We start from the raw sequence: 20389 nt of genomic DNA, 5'->3' as shown, positions 1-20389 counted from the left end.
ACCCACTGCTACACCGGTCTGACAAGTCCTCCACTGTGTTTGCTCTTATTACATCTCGTTGAGTGAAGTTACACCTTTGGATGGAATTCTACGAACACAGACTAAAAATAAACACTTGCACAAAGGTCCAGTGTAAACCCTGATAGGATAATGTGATAGATGGAGGCTTACTATGCATGCTTTAACTCATTGCTGTGATTTATTTATGTAGCACCTAGTGTGATCTGATTTATAGGGTGTTGCCCAGACCTGCCATTTATAGTCCTCTCCCCTCTACCTCTAGTATACTTCTTTTAAACTTAAAATAAGGGAGTATACTTTTAGTTAACTTTTTATGTACTTATCAGAGATATACTTAACAATAGTATACACAAGTATACTTGGCTCATACTGACAAGTATACAGAAAAGTCTAAGTATACTTGGTTTATACTGACAAGTATACAGAAAAGTTCAAGTATACTTGGCTTATAATGACAAGTATACAGAAAAGTCTAAATATAATTGGCATACTGACAAGTATACAGAAAAGTTCAAGTATACTTGGCTCATACTGACGATTATACAGAAAAGTCTAAGTATACTTGGATTATACTGACGAGTATAAGGGTGTTAGTGTTGATTCAAGCAGAAATATGTGCTAAAGCAACGATTCAAAGTATGATCATGTGTTGGTTATCATGCATGCCGAGCCTATCTCTTGTGAACACAAGAGGCCTCTGGCAAATAGTTAGAGAGATCAGTTGTTTTTGTTGTTGTTGGTGTCACTAATGTGGCAGGATACTTTGGAGTTAAATAGTGTTTGTGCATTGGACACACAAGCTCCTGCTCATTATGTAACCTAATATATGAGGGCTTAGACAGATACCGCTTTGTGTGCCTCTCTATTATCAGTGTCTGCCAGCCCGTTCGGTCCTATGAACTCTCGTGCTGGGGCAAGTCCTGAGGAAAAAAAGAGAAGCAGCTCTGTCTGGCGAACCACGAGGCGCTACAAAGTGAGCTCAACAATCGACTCTTTGAGAATCCCACTTGAGCACCGCATGATCAGCACAGTCGGGGATTTTGTTTTGGGTGTCTTTGGAATCTCAATGAAACACTAAGCATTTACTTCCTATATAGACAGGAACTGCTCTTTTTGCATAAGGCCACAGACAAATGCTTTGCTTGAGCTCTGAAAAGACTTTGCATGAAACAATTTGCAGACACCACCTATCCTTGTTTGTACTTTTGCATTGTACAAGGACTTAGCCAGCTATTCTTTCTAAGTAGCGTCTTGGAAAATAATTCACACGGGGACAACAGAGACAATGCCACACCTCATATGACAGTGCAGTATGCGGGTGTAATTGTTAAATAAACATGTCGCATCTGGTCTCATGAGGCAGTCTGGCTCATGTCAGGTGAGAGTCAGAGAATGCTGCTGAAATCTTTATTAATTGAAATCATCCTAAGTTAATGAAGTTAAACCATCTTAAACCACTAACTCAATGTAGCATGTTTGTCAGTTTCAACTTGAAAAACTAAAAATGTTAGAGTTTAAGTAGTTGAATGGATATAAATTAATCATAATAATCATCAATTATCTTTGAATGATTTATTTAATTAATGTTTCAGTGAATTTTAAGACAGCAGGGAAACTTTTGTTCTTTAGCTGAAGTTTTTGCAGGGTATAAGGCCAATGGTATTAATCTATTTATATAATGTAGTTTTATATGGTTCAGTGGTGGAAAGTATAGGGTAAATAAATAGCCTACTTTACTTGAGTTTTTAACTTCTACTCCACTACATTTAAAAATGAATAAAACATATTTCACATAACGCCAGCAGGCATAATAATAATAATAATAATAATAACAATAATAATAATAATAATAATAATAATAATAATAATAATAATAATAATAATAATAATAATTAATGCCACCGGGCATTTAATAAATTATATTAATAATGCCACCAGGCATTTAAAACATATTAAATATAATGCCACAAGGCGTGTTATAATGACACCAGGCACTTAATTAATAATAATAATAATAATAATAATAATAATAATTATTATTATTATTATTATTATTTTTAATAACAATAATAACGACACCAGGCATTTAATAAATAATAATAATAACACCACCAGTCGTTTAATAAATAATAAGAATAACGCCAGCAGCCGTTTACTTTTTAATTGAAGATTTATCTAAAAACACACGATATGCACATACATACATTTCACATGTGTACAGATGATGTTACAGCCCCCTCTATCAGAATCTTGCTCATGGTACCAAGATGTACAAGTGCAGGTCATATATTTGTGACTAGTAATGTTCCTACCTTCCACGCTGTGTTGAGGAATTTTATGTACAAACTTATGTGTTGATTAATTGATTCAAAACATGTAATCATAATGGCCTTAACTGAGCCCACACAAAGTGACACAAGGTACTCCTCTTGTTTTTGGAAACATTGGAACAAATGCCTATATATGATGAAATACTAAAAACAATGCCGGTAAACAAGGGTGGGACACCCTGAAGAAGGCTGTTTGTGCTTCTATGCGTGAGCTGTTACCCAATCTTACATGTACCAGCATTGTTTTTAGCATTTCATCATGAAAAAGCCAATTCAATAAAGGCTTTTTATATTTTTTGTCAGAAGAGTGCCCTGGACTCCCCCCTTTTTTGAACCTTTGTGTACCCCACCAAAGAGCACCTTCATCACACTGATTTGAACATCCGAGCACTCTGGACTTTTTCCCTTTTTTGAAAATGCCTATACATATTTTAATCACTGTGAACTGCAATAATGATTATATCTCTGTGTTGTCCTTGTATTGTATTGTATTGTATTGTATTTTGTTTTGTTTTATTTTATTTTATTTTATTTTATGTTATTTTATTCTATTCTATTCTATTCTATTCTATTATTTTATTTTATTTTATTTTATTTTATTTTATTTTATGTTATTTTATTCTATTTTTATTGTATTGTATTTTATTGTATCTTATCTTGTCTTATCTTATCTTATCTTATTTTATTTTATTTTATTTTATTTTATTTTATTCTATTCTATTCTATTCTATTCTATTCTATTATTTTATTTTATTTTATTTTATTTTATTTTATTTTATGTTATTTTATTTTTATTGTATTGTATTTTATTGTATCTTATCTTATCTTATCTTATCTTATCTTATTTTATTTTATTTTATTTTATTTTATTTTATTCTATTCTATTCTATTCTATTCTATTCTATTTTATTTTATTTAAACTGATATGGACCTATGGGTCTGAAATAAAGTTAATGATTAATGAATGAATACATAGCCTACACACATAACATATTGTTATTGTTAAAGATCAATCCAGTGGTTCCCAAACTTTTTGACTTGTTCTCATTGTTTTAGTCAAAATGTAAAAAAATAAAGGCTGTATATTAATAAATATGTGTTTGTTTGTTTGTTTTAAAGTGAAATCTTTTCCTGTGACTTCCTGTCTGGAGAGCAACAAACGGAAGTACCTGTGGCTGTCACTATGGCAACCACATGTACACAAACAGGGTGGATAAACCTAGAGAGCAGTGCAGGACTTCAACAAAATGAACTTTTAGCCACAGTTTTAGCTAGATAAAATATGTTTATAGGTTATCTTTGGAAGGTTAACGATTCGTGTAACTCGTCTAATAAACTTTTACTCGTAAATGGACGCTAATTAACTAACTTATAGCTATTTATAACAGAGGCTACATGAGTGTCTCAGTGCTTCTGCAGCATGCTGGAAGAAGAAGCAGAGACGGGAGAAACATCCCGGTTAGACCCGTGTGTGAACAGTCACAGACCCGCATCAGGGAAGTCACAGGTAGGAAACACCTGCTGCTGAGAATACTTAACATTACACTCACCTGCAGGACAGGTAATAATGCACACAGAGCACTTTCATAGACTAAGCTACTGGAGTTACTCTGCACTATACTCATCTTTAACAGTCTCTTCTGCACTATATTCACTTTTTTAATAGTCCTGTATCACAGCTGTTAACAGTTTTCTTCATGTCCTTGTATTTTTATATCTGGTATATTTTTTTGTACTTTGTACTTTGCACTATTAACTTTTTTACTAATATGTTTTGCACTATGGAACTGTGATGCTGGAAACTTGAATTTCCCTTGGGATCAATAAAGTTACTATCTATCTATCTATCTATCTATCTATCTATCTATCTATCTATCTATCTGTCTATCTATTTATCTATCTAAACATCACATTTTATAACCACCTCTTTCTCTTACATTAGGACATTTCTCATGTGTTAGCAAGCACTTTCAAGGACCTTTACATAAAAGACAGCATTGGGAAAGACACTGTGTCCAACCTCATCAAGACAAAGAATGGACGAAGCGGCTACCATGAAAGATATGTTGAAGAGCTTCAACAGGTAAACTAACAACACTGTTACACAGAAAACACTGCAAAACTCTACTGCATGCTTCACAATTCAAAGTCAATAGAAGAAATATTACAATTTTATATATATATATGTATATCTATATATATATATCTATATATATATAGATATACATATATATATGTATATATATATTTATTTATATATATATATGTATATATATATTTATTTATATATATATATATGTATATATATATTTATATATATATATATAAATATATAAATATATATATATATATATATATATATTATTGTGCTTGTTTTCCAATCACGTAGGCTCATTCTGAATACAGCCGGCGTATAAAAGAGGCTGACATGCTGGAGAGTCATATAATTGAGGCCAGAGCTCGGGCTGCAGCCACAGAAAGCCAGGCCTACGAGAGGATGAAAGAGGAGATGGGAGCTCTTTACGATTACCAGGGCTTCCTCACACGTGAGATGGAAACATTGTCGTGAATTGATATAATACATTATACTGCTGTAAAGAAGATGAACTATATTTACTTTGAAATAAAAGGGATGTTATTTGATCTATTTTCAGTCAAATCAGCGTACTCCTGGTGCGTAGACAGCGATCTTCTTGAAATGAACAACCTGATTTCCCCCCGGGACTACTTACCTACACAAAAACCCCGTGTGCGAGCACCAGCTCCAAGTACATGACCCCCTTTTGGATTCATCTTAAATTATTAATGGACGATGTATTTTTGGCTCAATATTTAACTTATTCTTTTCCTGTCAGTAAAATGGAATCCTGGCAAAACAACCATTTCCTACGCCATGCACGTGTCAAGGAAGCCTCAGGATGATGGTTATACTCTAATGCCCAGTCCAGAGAAGATCATCCCAGAAATGAATAAGTCAGATCTCAGCCTGACCTTCGAATCCAGCTCGGTTACCCCAAAGAGGAAGAAAAGTCCCAGAGAGGTGAGGAGTCACAAGCCTACACACTTTCGATTAGACATAGCTATCAAGAGTGATACATTTTACAACAATACTCTGAGTTTTGAAAACTGATGTAATTGATGATTCTGATCTGGTAAGCCCAAGTTCCTCTGGGGACGGAGGGAGACTTGATTACATCAGTGCACTATAAATATGTTTCAGAAGCCCAACCAGACCAAACCCAGACCAAAGTGGAAGGATGAGCCAAGTGCAAAGGATCGGGAAGAGGGATGGGAAAGGCTTCAGAAGCTGAAAGATCGAAACAGCTACCTACGCAATCCTCGCTTCCTTCCTCTGAACGCACAGCAGGGCGGCACGTCCCTCGTCCGGCCCAGGACCAAAACGGGGAAGACGGAGCATGTGAGGAAAGGGATGGAAGAGCAAAGGTACCTGGGATGTGCTGAGTGGAAGGGCCCTCGTCATCATTTCACAATATCATTTTGTCACAGGGCAGCAGATATAAAAAGGCAGGATATTAACATAGTGGGTCAAAATTGTTGTAGTCGTGGTGAAACAAGACAAATCCTGCAGAGTGTGTGCATTAAAAGAGACAGACTGACTCTGTTGGCCACAACTAACAGTGGGAGGATATTGAACACTTTTAGACTGCTGTCATGGTTGCAAGATCTACGATATGTGTGTGGCAACTCTGCAACATTTGCAAAAGATTGCATTAACCCTGAACATATACTGTAAGGTACGGGATATATAAAGGAGCTTGGTTCTCCTTGGTGGATTGAAACAAAACATGATCTTTTGTTCTGTATCTCAAAGCGTCCGGTTTGGAGCAGCTGGCGTCCATCGACAAGGTCCTTAGCTTCTTCCTCTGGATGGGTGCTTTGAAGGCAGTTATCAACGTAAAATGACTGCTCAATACACTCAACAAGGTTGCTGTTGGATTCACCTTTGTCAAGGACGTGCCGCTGCAGGGCCTAGATGGCGCAGCAGGGACTGCTCGTTGTGCCAAATGGCAGGACCTGCCACTCGTAAATGCTTGGCTCCTAAGTTCTCTGCATATTTCACCAGATGAACCGCAGTACTGTTTTGTTGGCTGGCAAAAGGTGTATCTGGTGAAACATGCCTCTGACATCACCGCAACAGGATACTAACAGAATGGAATGAGGACGCCTAGCAATAGAAATCTTGAATTTCCCTCGGGATCAATAAAGTTACTATCTATCTATCTATCTATCTATCTATCTATCTATCTATCTATCTATCTAGCTATCTATCTTACCATATGGTGAGGTATATACCAGGATTCTGGGGTGGGGACAAACTTATTGCACACAGATGTGGGCTTTCTAACAGGATATCAGGTCCATGTGTGTGTGTGTATGTGCATGATACATTTATGCTTAATATGCACACACTGCGGATGATGGATGAGGATTATTGGTTCAGCAGGACAGTTAGCTCCAGCTTTGATCCGACCCAAAAGCAAAAGACAGTTTCTGCTTTGGCAGATGAAGAAAGTAAAATTACAAATGCTTGCTCTGTGGTTTTAACCTAGAAGTTAATGCTGGCATCGTAGCTTGTTACCCAACTCACCACTTCCTGTTGATAGAATAAACAAAATACTTAGGTGTTGTGTTTCTTTCTCCCTGAAAGCTCCACTGACGTCCCAATCTTCCTCGCAAAACCTTCATTGGTGTTTTTCACTGACTACGGTGTGGGACATGTTTATGAGGTATGTTTCAGTGACGTAAACTGAACAATTATAACTTCACACAGGACTACTAGCTGTGTGTCAACGAGGTGATGTACAGTAACGTGCCCTGTCCTGTTCTAGACTACACTGGAGCTGAAAAACGTGACCTCTGCGAGCCGTACGGTCCGTGTCATCCCTCCTACCACTCCTTACTTCTCTATTGGCCTGGGTGAGCTCTTCCTTTTTGTTCTGATTGGATTAAACAGTTTCCTTATGCCTGTTCATGTTGGTAGTGAGGACATCATCAAGTGTGTCGAATGTCAGTGACTGTATCAAAAAGGAATGCCAGAGAGTTTTGACAAATAAAGTCATACATCTCTGGAATGCAGTTGGTGGTTTTGGGCATTCCTGTGTTGTTGTTGTGATCCTGTAAGTGAACACCAGCACCACCTACTGTATCAATGTAGAATTACACTGGTACAATGTAAGAGGGGATTGATATTTAGATATGTTTTGCAGGGAGATTCCCTGGCGAGAGCGGTGTTGTCGCCCCGGGGATGAGCTGTAAGTACTCAGTGCGTTTCGCTCCAGACTCCCTGGGGGACTACGAGGACTTCATAGTGGTGGAGTCCCAGGCTGAACACCTGCTCGTGGTGCCCATCGTGGCCAGTAGACCCCCTCCGATACTCACACGTGAGTCTCATTATAATCACGCTGTTGTTGTGCTCATGAGTGTACTTTATTCAGTCATGCATTGTTGATGTGTTTCCCCCTAATTATCGTGCAGTACCGAGAGTTCTGAACTGTGGTTGTTGTCTGATCGGAGGAGTAAAGTTTGTTGAGTTCCCGTGCCAAAATGTCGGCCTCAGCGCCGGGACCTTCTGCATCATCCCCAAGAACCAGTGGCCGGCCTCGAACCTCAGGGTGAAAATCTATCACACACATTACCTAAGATACTGTTTCACTGTGGTGTTTGTTAACTAGTAGATCAAACATTTAGGTTTTTTATTGTGAAAAATGTGCACTGTTTTTCTGTCTTTGTATAGTCTGTGGTCAGAACTTACTTCTCTGAGCAGCCACCCTTTGCAGTCAGCCCGTCTCTTTTTGTCCTGCAGCCGGGAGAGGGCATTACGGTGGAGGTGAGTCTGTTATGAAGGTAAATAAAAAAAAAAAATCCATCAGCATCACCATGCATCATGGTCCCAATACACTTTACAGTTAAAAAAAGGAATATATAGAACATGAAAATGTAGATGCAATACCTCATAGGCATGTTATTTGACTGGATTATAACCAAGCGGCAACTTCCGGTGCTGAGAAATGAAGCCAACTCGGAAGTGGCAAAAACTGCAGTTGTTCGAGTGGTCACTTGAGGCCATTAAAAGCGAGTCAATCTTCATAGACCCACATGTTCAAATGCCAGACTTTACAGCAGAAATAAACATGTTTACAGCCTCTCAAAATCAACGTTTTTGGTCCCATCAGCTAATTTTCCCGTTTGTGACAACTACGTGGGGTGAATTTTTATATAACTCAGCCGTTTAAATTATGTTAAGGCTTAAAGTTAGGCATAATTGAGGGCGTGGTCGCTTTGAGTGACAGGTGGGTGCCATACCAGGTTACCAGCTGCTCTGCTACGTCACCCAGGCGTGCCTCAGCTCCACCGAAGATCCACCTGTCACTGCCAAGATAGTGACAGCTGGAGACACCCACTTTGAACTTCACGATGGCTCTTCAGAAACCTATGTTGACATCACGGAGACTTCATCCATATTTTATACAGTCTATAATTAAAACCACAATGGATATTAGCACTACTCACTAAGATTTGCAGTATATACTTAGAATACAGTGGGGCCACATTTTTTTAGATGCAGGTTTCACTTCTATGCAGCTGACTAGACTGTGTGTGTGTGTGTAGAAATTCAGTCCTATAAATTCTGTACGTGTTTGTGTGTTTTTGCAGGTGGTGTTCTTTCCCAACACTGCTGAGAAGAGCTGTCAGGTGTTCACTGTTGTGTGTGACAACTGCCAGGTGAAAGACGTTTCCATTGAAGGTGAATCTTCTCAGTGATCAGAAAACTCAGAACAATTATGATTTGAAGCTCGTCCAGTGTGAGGTAAAAGGTCTCTATAATGTGTGTGTGTGTGTGTGTGTGTGTGTGTGTGTGTGTGTGTGTGTGTGTGTGTTTCCCAGGTGAGGGCCAGCTGATTGCCCTTGAGCTCGTGTCTGTATCTGGGAAGAAGGAGCCTGCTGTGGTGGGAGAAGATCACGACCTCACTGCAGAGCACTTTGTCCGTTTCGGCCCTTGGAACCCTCACGCTGTGCAACAAAAAAAAGTCATCATTAGAAACAATGTGTAAGTCTCACACCCTCATATTATATCATCACTACGGAGCATGAAATAAGATCATGTTTTAATCCCGTGCTTCTCCACAAGTACAAACATCATCCGTGTTCTTTTTGGCCACAGGATAACATAATGAGTAAGGATACCACTCTTTAACTGGAGCACTGGGATTTAAGCCCCCGGTGCGGGATTTACATAGTTAAAGTGTCCTTGAGTAAGAAACTAAATACTGATTAACGACAAGACCCAGGGCTGTTGACCCTGCGCACAAATAGAAAAAAAGAGTTCCCCCTGAGGAATCATTAAATATCACTTAACATATCTCTCTCTTTCATTCCCTCTGGGGCTGAAGCCACTTGGAGCTGCCGTTCCACTGGCAGATCATGAAGCCCAACCTGCTCCCTCTGCTTCCAGGGGAAACCCCAGAGCCCTCCCACATCCAGTTCCACCCGGCCACAGACGATGTTTTCCACGTCAGCCCCCTAACAGGGGTTCTACCCCCCTGCCAGGAACAGGAGTTTCTGTTCACCTTCTGTCCTAAAGAGGTACAGAAGACTCAGGATAAATGACAGGAAACTAGAATCTATTATATCAGTAGTTATGCTTTAATAAGGCTGTATTTCTATACATTATGAGTCTCCTGTTTAGTAGCTACAAGCTGATATTTGTTTCATGTCCTATTCAAAGTGTTTGTGTTTTCTTAAGTTGAAGGACTACCACAGTGTCTGTCATTTAGTCCTGAGGGACGTCCCCCAGCTGCCACCAGAGCCCAGTGACGACGGGTAAAGTTCCTGTGACTTTGTATATACAGTTATAGAAGTGTGTACTGTAAATAACATCACATACAAAGAACTATGACATCACACAGTAAATTTACTAAACAGGAGCTCCTTTACATACTTTTCCTCTAACAAAGTGTTGGATTGTGTGTGTGTGTAAATCTAGCGTCCTTCAGCCTGTGCGCACCGGGTCCAAGTTAGGCGATGTCATCGTCATGGAGATAGAGGTCAAGGGGTCAACGGAGCCGTACCAGGTCCTACTGGAGCCCTACGCTGTTGTAATTCCCGGAGAGATTTTCATTTGCACAACCACTCGCAGGCAATTCAAGGTTATTTAAGTCACTTTTTTTCCTATAATTGACACATTTTAGATTTCCATTTAGATTGTGTGTCACAGTTACAGTTATTCATGGTGTTTCTGTGTCTTCTTGTGTGTAATAGATGTGGAACCACAGCAAAACCTGCATCTTTTTTCAATGGGAGAGAATGAGCAGCAGCATCCACATCATAGAAGTAGAGCCCTCTGCTGGTGGAATAGGTGTGTCACACGCAGTACAATGCAGAATAATACTAGGTTCACTTGAATTTGTACGTTTATTGGTTCATTACTGATTCATCTGTCCTCTAGAGGAGAACGAGTGTCTTGATTTCGACCTGATTTTGATCGGAGGGAAAACAGAGAGGGTTGTGACGAGTCTAGTTTGCCACATAGAGCACCGCCACGAGCCCATCACTTTGGCCGTGGAGGTCTCTTTTAAGGTAAGAACGAACCTTAACCTATTAAGCTCTATACCTCAGAAAAAAACGCCTCAAATAACTACCCAAAATGAATCAGGACTAGCTCCTCAACCATAAGGCTTAGATGCATATATCTGGTCTCCTTTGAAACGTAAGAAGCTAAGGAATATGAATTCATTTTAAGTAAACTAAACTATATTACCATGGGTTATACAATGGAGATGCAATAAAGGTAACATAAGATTTTTTTTATTCTTGCCTAATATAAAATCTTAATTTAATTAAAAAAATATCACATTATAACAAAGATCCCATGGATAATGATGCAACTGGATACATTCTACTACTCTTTACTACAACTGGGACTGTAAATTTGATGAAAATACACTAAAATACACCATTTATGATACAATTTATAAAGATATACTAACACCATCACAAAATTACTAACACGCCATGGCTAGAAATCTTCACAAAATGCTTTACTATCTTGTGAACATTTGCTGTGACATTCCTTGAGTATCTGTGAGCTGTGACCTCTTTATGCCCATGGTTTGATTGTGGACAGGGTCCCATAGTGACCCTCAGTGTGCCCAGTGTGGAGTTTGGGCTCGTGAGGCTTGGGGAGCAGACCCAGACCACGCTGCTCCTCACTAACATCAACCAGCTGGAGGCCCCCTGGATGCTGATGGAGAGGCGTAATACTCAGCAGGACCACCAAGACACACAGGTACTGTACAGTGGACCAGTAAAGCAAAACATCTGTGATAAAATAACATGAAATCTATATGAATCTCTGTTGCTTAGATCTCAGTGGAGCCACACAGAGGTGTGCTGCCCCCGTTGGCCTCTTGCAGTGTGGATGTGCTGTTTAGTCCCCGTTTCAGCCAGCGATATGAAACAGAGCTGGAGCTGAAGGTGGAGAATGGAACAGGATGGTAAGGATGCTCAGCAGAGAGATCAGCCTACTATAATGATGCTGCTCAGTGTTACTCCTGCTGATAACAAGTAACACAACCTGTGTGTTCGCTGCAGTCACCTGTCGGTGCGAGCAGATGTGCAGTCTCCTCAGGTGTGTCTGCTCAGCTGTGAGCTGCTGCTCTCTGAACTCTATGTTGGAGTTCCTGCCAAGGCAACCGTGACGCTCTTCAACCAGACCCTGCTGCCGTCACACTTCAGCTGGATGGTACGCTGGCATCACTGCATTTTATCACCACTTTTGATGCATTAAAATCATAAGAAAGCTCCAGTCTGTATGCATGTTAGCAGTCCGAAATCTGTTGAATATATAAGGTTGTTTGGGTATCAATTAGAAAACGGTTTAGTTTTTTTCCTCATTGATAACATTAGAATGTCTTTTAAGACCATTAATACTTGGTGATGTGAGTTTTACATTTCCCCCACCAGGCTCAGCTCCAGAGTAAACAGGCTGAACTGTGTACAGCCAGTTTTGACCCCTCATCTGGTACTCTGGGACCTAATGCCAGTTTGGAGATCACAGTTAACTTTGTCTCTTACACAAATGTAAGTACCAACGTTATTAACACCCCATAAGGTCACAAGATTGGCCCCTTTACAATCTTGGTGTGTTAATTTATTTTATTAATACATTTTTTAAAAATTTTAAATTTATTTATTATTAGTAGTATTAGTATTTATAATTTTTGATATATTTTTATTTTAATATACTATTATTATTTTGATTTTATAATTATTTATTTTATTTTTCTATCTTATGTATTTATTAGTTGTTCTTTTTATTATTATTATTATTATTATTATTATTATTATTATTATTATGTATTTATTTGTTTTTTATTACTTTTTAAATTTTAAGTTACACATTTTTTTATTTTGATTCATTTTTTATTTTGTAATTTCTTTCTATTTATTTTATTTTATTATTATTATTATCATTATTGTTATTATTATTATCACAATTTTTTTCTCCCTTGTTTTTGAATACTTTGTTTTTCAATTTACAGTTACTGTATGTTATTATATGCATATATTATTTTAGTTGTTATGGTTTAGGTTGTTGTCATTTTTATTAAGGAAACAATAAAAAGCATGATTAAAAAAATAAAAAGATTGGCCCTTATCACCTGAGTATGTGAGCATGAAGGAGGCAAATTGTGCTACTTGCAGCTAAAAGATGCACCAAATTATATTCTATTTCGTATTTATTAATTTATGAGAATTGTCTTTTATTATTTGTCTGTCTGTCCAGCTGGAGCTGCCTGAGGTGGCTGCTCTCTGTGAGGTCCAGGGGATGAACTCTCCTCTTGTTCTTAGCATCGTGACTTCCAAAACCAAGAAACTCAGTGTGTCCTACTCGCTGCCCAGTGTCTGGTAGTAACCTCGGCTTAAAATCTACTATCTACCGTCAAGTAGCTGCACTAACTCCACAGCATAAGTGTTTGGTAAATCATGGTCGCTATTCTTTGCTTTCAGCTCTCCCCCAGATGACGAGAGCCCCTCAACACTGTTACTCAACTTTGGAGATGACGTCATTTTGAAGAGAGCCATCACTAAGCAGTTATTGGTAACCAATCAGACTCCCATCCCTGCCCCTTTCACCATAGAGGCAGAGTATTTCACCTGCCATGCCTCAGAGCCACATAAGCAGTCAGAGAAACGGTAAGTGGGAGCTGACTCACTGATCTGAATAATGGATCAAAGAGTGACTTTGCTGTGCTGCAGATGTGACACAGGCTGCATTTTAATCGCAGATTCACGTACGTCAAGAAGCCGCTTCACTCTGCCCAAGCCAAGAATGTAGAAGAAAAAGCACACAAGGGTAACTTTTCTTTAGTGTACACACTTTTAAAGTGAAGCCAATTTGAGTGCACACTCTCACTTCCTGTATCTATTGGCAGAGTTTGTGAGCAGCCTAATGGGTCATGGAAAAGGTGCAGCGTTCTTTGTCCTGCCCGACGCTGGGACGCTGGGACCTTTTGAGACCCAGACTGTGGACGTCACTGCCTACACTGACATGTGGGGGGAATACAGAGATCACCTCATATGCAAAGTATGATCCCATACAATGTAACAGATATTTCACGATTAGAAATTAAGTTTAAGATACAGAGCATCAATTTTTTACCCACATATCCTCTTCATTTTCTTGTAGACTGATGAATAATGTCTGATTTTCCTCCTGCAGGTCGGGGACCTCGAGCCCACGCTCATTCCGGTTCAGATGACAGTGACAGGATGCCCGCTCTACTTCCAACTGACAGGCCCACGTCCAGATGACCAGAACCGGGGCCCGACCACACAGTCTGTTCCACTGTCCATTTCTCCAATTAAAATACACTAATGATGGTTTTATATCCTTCGGTTTGACATTCCTGTTTGCATCATTAGGTTTGGCACTCATGTATCCGGAGGTGACACGGTGTCTCGTTCTCTTCGCATCAACAACCCCACCATGTTTGGTAAGTAAATTACATCCTGCATGCATTTTCATCAAGTAATTCTATTAAAAAGGCTGCTTCAATAGTTGTTTTAACTTTTGATTCAACATAACCCTACTTCCGTTTCACCCTTGTTTGGTGTTTTAGAAACCTAAAAATGTGCGTAGAGTGGCTGGTTACAGCTACCCAGATGCTCTACAGAACTCATTTGCTTGTTTTCTGAGATACATGTCGTGTTTTTGACGTAATTTTGAAGGTTTCCTTTCATATGTATTGCCTTTTTTATTGGTCCTGTTCAGGGTGCATCGCTTATGATCTGGCTTTATTTATTTGTTAGGGCCAGAGCACTGAAAATGTCAGGAACCTTTTGTTTTTGTAGAGATTATTTTCCTGCTACGCAATCACATTTTTTAGGGGCTTAGGATGCTAGAAAGCTCACAAAAATTGGCAAACGCTTCAGAACTGGCGAGAAATACAACTTTCTGTAGTGATTGGGCTCAGGCGTGGCCAGCGGGATCCATAGCGCCCCCAAATGCATGCCACGGTTGGGAGAAAGTTCCTTTGATGTTCGTGCAATTTGATGAATCTGATTACCCTCATCTTAAGGAACATATAAAAACATTTTAAAAAAAAAATTTAAAAAACGTTTCTAAGTTCTCCTATAGGGTTTACATGATTTGTTTAAAGGCGAGGGCCTGTTCATCGCTGCTTGCAGCCTTAATTGATTAATCATATTTACATTGTATTTTAATTTAGTGGCTAGAAGGATTCCTGAGCTACACTAACATCCTCTTGGAATATGTTAGATTGAGTCTTTATGTAGTCTGCTGTGACCTCTCTGAATCGGTCCCCTCTGGGGGTTAATAAAGTAATCTAAATCTTTATTTGCCGCCAGATATTCGCATGGACTGGAAAACATATAACGTGGATCAGAATGACCGTAAACTGGTGGATCTTGTGGTGACATACGGAGATGCCTTCCCAGTTAAAGACGCCGATGGCAACGAGGTGTTGAGTGGAGCGTTGAGGATTTCTGGTGGGAACATTCAAACAGCCTGGGAGAGAAACAAGACCCCAGGCTCTGAGGGAACGAGCTCCTCCCTCCGAAGCATCACTGTGAGTACATTTCACATCACGACACAGATACACAAACATAAACTTTAATGACTTTTATGACATGGCCTCTGGGAAATTCTCATGGCTACGATGCCAGCGAGTGCACCCACATTTTATTGGCTCAAACCAGCTTTAATCCTATTGATTTCAGAGCGGAGCAGAGGAGGAATATGTATCTGAAGATGACTGTGAGGAAGAGAAAACCTGTCTTTATCCCTCTCCTGCAAAGAAAAAGCTCTTGTCTGTCCACATCATACCTCATGTGGGCAACCTCTCAGATTACCCATACTGCATCACACCCCAGCAAATAGTACGTTGATGAGATTTTACCTGCATACATCCATTTTACCACTTTGCTTTCAGCAATATGAACGATGATATATTTACCTTTTTGGTAACGCTTTATATTAAGGTTCCGTAATAAGCGTTATTTAATAGGTAATAAGGCCCTTATAAGTCCTTATAAGATGCTTATTATCATTAATATGTGTTAATAAGACTATATACGTGTTAATAATAGCATTATAAACACATTTAATGTTAGATTATAAGACATTTATAAGCATTAACTAAGAAACTTGTTAAGAGTTTATAGACTGCTTAAGAACGTTAATAACAGTCATGAGTTTCTTATAATTGTTTATAATAGCATTACAAACACATTTATTGAGTTTAACTAACTTAGTATATCATTTTTTAAACCTGTACTAACCTTTTTTGTTGCTTTATTAAGATTAATACATACTTTATTTTGCATTTGCATTATGCATAAGCATAATGTTCTTAAGCAGTCTATAAACTCTTAACAAGTTTCTTAGTAAGTGCTTATAAATGTCTTATAATCTAACAATAAATGTGGTTATAATGCTGTTATTAACACTTATATAGTTTTATTAACACATATTCATGTTATTAAGCATCTTATAAGGGCCTTATTACCTATTAAATAATGCTTATTAGGGAACCTTAATATGAAGCGTTACCTCTTTTTCTGCTGTTTATCTGAAGGTGATTCCAGCGAAGAGCAGCAGCACCATCCACGTGTCTTTCACTCCTTTGACTCTGTCCGGGTCGGGTTGTGAGTCCAGATGTGTGGGCCTGGCTCTGGGCTTCATGAGTCTAGACTCCAAGGTAACACACTAAACGGTGTCTTTCAATTTGAAATCCTGGAAAAGTCAAAGAGTAGATGACTCTGACGCACCCCCTAAATCCCCTCGTTATTATTGTGTGGTGTTTGTTTACAGATGGCTGCCTGTGTCCCGGGGAAGGTTGGGAGAGCTCAGGGTTTGGATTTGGAGCCTGTCAAAATAGATCTACTAGCAGTCGTTAAGCCTGCAGTGTAAGCAATTACAGTCATATTAAAGTCCCCCAAAACCCTCAATGCCTCCAACTCTATTTATGTTTCCTAAATTAAAACTAGCTGAGGTTAGACAAGAGGTGGTGTGATTAAGTTGCATATCTCCCTCTTGGCTCCGTGTTGCTGCAGGCTGTTGGTGCAGACGGAGGAGGACGAGGGGGTGCTGGAGTTTCACGCCTCAGCCGGTGATTTACTGAGAGCAGCAGAATCCGAGGAGGTCGGTCTGAGAAATCTACAACATGAGGTATTGATCCCCGAGGGTGTACAATATTTCTGCCCAGTCATGCTCAGCGGTTGCTTTTCTGGTTGTTTTTGCTCCGTAGATGCTAGTTCGTGAATTTGACATCACTCGGGCCCTTCGGCTAAAAAACACCTCAGGAATGCCCCTTCACTTCAGACTGGGGACTCAGCCTCCATTTATAGTGCTCAAGCCGCAGCCTCGGGCCCGGACCAGCACCTCCAGCAACCCGCCTACTGGTGACGGCCAGTCTCTGGTGCTGCAGCCACAACAAAGCATGCAGGTAAGATTCTCATCTAAAGGATGGTTCTGTTAACTTGTTATTCTTGACAGTAAGTTGTCCTCTCCTCTGTGAATACCAGGTGAAGGTGGCCTTCCACTGCTCCCTGTCCCTGCTGGACCACGAAGACCAGGCAGATGAGGATGTCCCTCCCGGGGTAACGTTGATCCATCGTGCGAGAGGAGGAAGGAAGCTGAGGTTCCAGCAAAACCTCCTGATTCACTACAGCAACAACAGCCTGCAGGTCAGACACATCAGAATGTAGAAATGTGTAATGAGGGAGAAAAAAGAAAATGATATAATACTGTATAATCATTTGACCTCATTTCCTCTCTGCTCTGTGCAGACGGTGCCTCTCTGTGCCCATTTGGATCTTGCTACAATGCGTCTGTCCAGCGACAGCATCAACTTTGGGTTCTGTTACGTGGGGCAGACGCAGATAGTAGAAGTCAGCCTCTACAGCCAAGGAGCCCACACCTACTGGAAATCATGTATAGGTACAGAAACTACTCAACTGTCTTCTCCATTTTTTGGGGCATTCACTTCAGTGCTCTTACATTGGCTCTGAGGTTTGTTTGGATTTTTAATTTAGGCCTAGTCTTGCGTAGCCGAACCTATATCCACAGCGCTAAAGAAATATTATATAAAATATTATAATATTATAATAATATTTGGCCTATCATTATTTTCTGTAGCAGTAGGAAGGTGTCTGACTCTTCTTCCCTATTATAACCAGTTTGGAGCTTTTCCATAGTCAGTTAAATATAATGAGAGAATTTAATATCAACTTTTTAAATTTATTTTTTTATTTGTAAGGGACAAGTACAGAGAAAAATTGACAATTGCAGAAGCAGGGTCCGATGTACTCTACATATGTGTTTATAGCCAAAGCTAATTTTAGGGCTGCAATTATTTTCTTGATTAATCGATTAGTTGTTTCGTCTATAATAATTCAGAAAATGGTGAAAACTGTCGATCAGTGTTTCCCAAAGCCCAAGATGACGTCCTCAAATGTCTCATTTTGTCCACAACTCAAAGATATTCAGTTTACTGTCATAGAGGAGAAAAAAACAGGAAATATTTACATTTAAGAAGCTGGAATCAGAGAATTTGGACTCTTTTTTTTTTCTTTAAAAACTACACAAACCGATTAATCGATTATCAAAATAGTTGGCGATTACTTTAATAGTTGACGACTAATCGATTTATCGTTGCAGCTCTTGCTAATTTCCAACACCAGTCCTTTGATGGGCATTGATAGTTTAAGTAATCAATAAAATTGTATGTTAGAGTTTAAAATCTTAAAATCAGTGCGTACAATCATAAAAAACAAGAGCAATCATCCATGACAACACTTAAACAAACAAACAAACAGACAAATGGCTGCCTTTTGTTTGCAGTAATAATTATATTGCCATAAAAAATATGTTGATGATGTCACGGCATAAAATTATGCCAGCAGTGTCAATTATGATTCATATTCCATTGTTCGCTTGTCAACCTATAATTGACTTGTGTGTTTCACTGTGTGTTTCTGTGTGTGTGTGTGTGTGTGTGTGTGTTTAGAGTCAGATGAAGGAGACTACCATGTGTTCAGAGTGACACCAGACTTCGGACTTCTCAGGTCAAAGGAGGTTTACGTCAGCAGCTGCATCCAGATCAGCTTCACTCCCAGGTAACAGACCACCATTACAATGCCTACACAGGGATTATGATACGCTTATACTATAAAGGTAACATTTTATGTGTTACAGTGAGTCCAGAGAGTTCAGGGCCGTTGTGGTGATCCGGTCTCCTCTGGTGAAGACCCCCCTCACTGTGCAGCTCCAGGGAACTGGATCCTTTGATGAAGTGTACAGGTCCAACTAGATCACAGTCACACAATCACCCCACTGCTAATTAACCTGCTATTCAACATGTTTATACGTCCTTTTGTAAGAATGTAAATAAATTTAAAGAACAACTTGTCAGGTCTCTCAGTTAATTATGAACATGTGACTGGATCTCTATCTAGACAATTAATAATAATAAGTATATGTTGAGACTTAAAGGTACTATGAAGAACTTTAATTTGGTGTTGATTTTGGTGCTTTTGGATGTTTTATTAAAGGAATGTGTATGAAACTTATGACCAAAATAGTTCTGTCATTGTGTTACTTATGGATGGAATTAAAGTGAAAATAAATTATTCCCCCATTATTCCCGCTCTCAATGACCCCTTTGGGTCCCTAGACCCCACTTTGAGAACCACTTATATAAAGGCATCAATATTAAATTGAGACTGTTTTATAACCAGTGAAACCTTCCTGGTAGTAACTTTAATTTATAGTAGATCCTCACTAAATTATAATCACTGTATGTTTCCATATTAATGAAGGATTTATGCAGTTAAATAATAATGTGAGTTCATATAACACATGTAGTTCAATGCACATAATCACCTGCTGTTGTAGGGTAAGGTATAATAGAATTAGCTGAGTGGCGTGCAAGTATAAAGGTTATTAAATCAAATCAATTTTATTTATATAGCATGATTAAAAACAACCGACCAAAGTGCTTTACAGTAGCACAGCAATGATTAAAACAGCATCAAATTGTATCATTTAGTGATGTTTCAAATCACTCTTTGTAATCACAGTAACAAGTCTTGATTTCTAGTCTTCCCTATAATCCAGGAAGTCGAAGAAGCAGCAGCATGTGATAAACCCTGGAGACAGTTCTCAGAACAGGAAACCACAGGAGAGAGATGCTAGGAAAGCCTCTTTGATCATTGATGCTGCATTTTTCTAGTAGGGTTTTATCAGATGGGTATTTCTCTAACAAATGAACAGCTGCCAGTAGCTGTTAACAAACACTGTCTGCCTGCGTGTTCATGCTCATCGGGGTCAGTTATCACCTGACACACAGTCGAGAGGAGGATGACCCACAGCTACACCTCCTCTCTTGGGATTCTCCACTTCAGCTTTGCTCACAGGAAATCCATCATTTTACTGTAAAGTTTGATTTGTATATAAAAAAATGTCAAGTATTTTTAGTTTTTTCCTGTGGAGC

The 20389-nt window shown here is 39.1% G+C and overlaps 1 protein-coding gene across 1 annotated transcript; it reads left to right on the top strand.

Moving 5' to 3' along the window:
• The first annotated feature begins 3547 nt into the window (after positions 1 to 3547).
• Positions 3548 to 19466, top strand: dlec1 (DLEC1 cilia and flagella associated protein). The gene is made up of 38 exons (XM_037756950.1): positions 3548 to 3858; positions 4294 to 4434; positions 4741 to 4897; positions 5006 to 5119; positions 5207 to 5391; positions 5572 to 5795; positions 7021 to 7099; positions 7202 to 7289; positions 7580 to 7753; positions 7848 to 7984; positions 8107 to 8199; positions 9027 to 9117; positions 9258 to 9420; positions 9764 to 9956; positions 10117 to 10193; positions 10357 to 10519; positions 10632 to 10728; positions 10819 to 10949; positions 11497 to 11658; positions 11736 to 11866; positions 11964 to 12114; positions 12336 to 12452; positions 13159 to 13280; positions 13383 to 13568; positions 13661 to 13728; positions 13808 to 13959; positions 14095 to 14210; positions 14298 to 14368; positions 15243 to 15463; positions 15615 to 15773; positions 16472 to 16594; positions 16708 to 16802; positions 16950 to 17037; positions 17144 to 17341; positions 17421 to 17582; positions 17685 to 17835; positions 18905 to 19013; positions 19093 to 19466. The coding sequence occupies exons 1-38, from the start codon at positions 3772 to 3774 to the stop codon at positions 19205 to 19207; spliced, it is 5091 nt and encodes a 1696-aa protein (XP_037612878.1). The 5' UTR covers positions 3548 to 3771; the 3' UTR covers positions 19208 to 19466.
• Positions 19467 to 20389: the final 923 nt, after the last annotated feature.

Source organism: Sebastes umbrosus, chromosome 21 (assembly GCF_015220745.1).
Source record: "Sebastes umbrosus isolate fSebUmb1 chromosome 21, fSebUmb1.pri, whole genome shotgun sequence".
In the NCBI taxonomy this organism is placed as follows: Eukaryota; Metazoa; Chordata; class Actinopteri; order Perciformes; family Sebastidae; genus Sebastes; species Sebastes umbrosus.
Note: the sequence above shows the minus strand (reverse complement) of the source record. Positions and strands in the feature narration are given on the sequence as shown.

Bases quoted from the DNA above. Each gene is read 5' to 3' on its own strand.
- dlec1 (XM_037756950.1), top strand. From the start codon at position 3,772: ATGCTGGAAGAAGAAGCAGAGACGGGAGAAACATCCCGGTTAGACCCG. The intron at 7,100-7,201 runs GTATGTTTCAGT...GTCCTGTTCTAG, and splicing joins GTGTGGGACATGTTTATGAG to ACTACACTGGAGCTGAAAAA. The intron at 8,200-9,026 runs GTGAGTCTGTTA...GTGTTTTTGCAG, and splicing joins GAGAGGGCATTACGGTGGAG to GTGGTGTTCTTTCCCAACAC.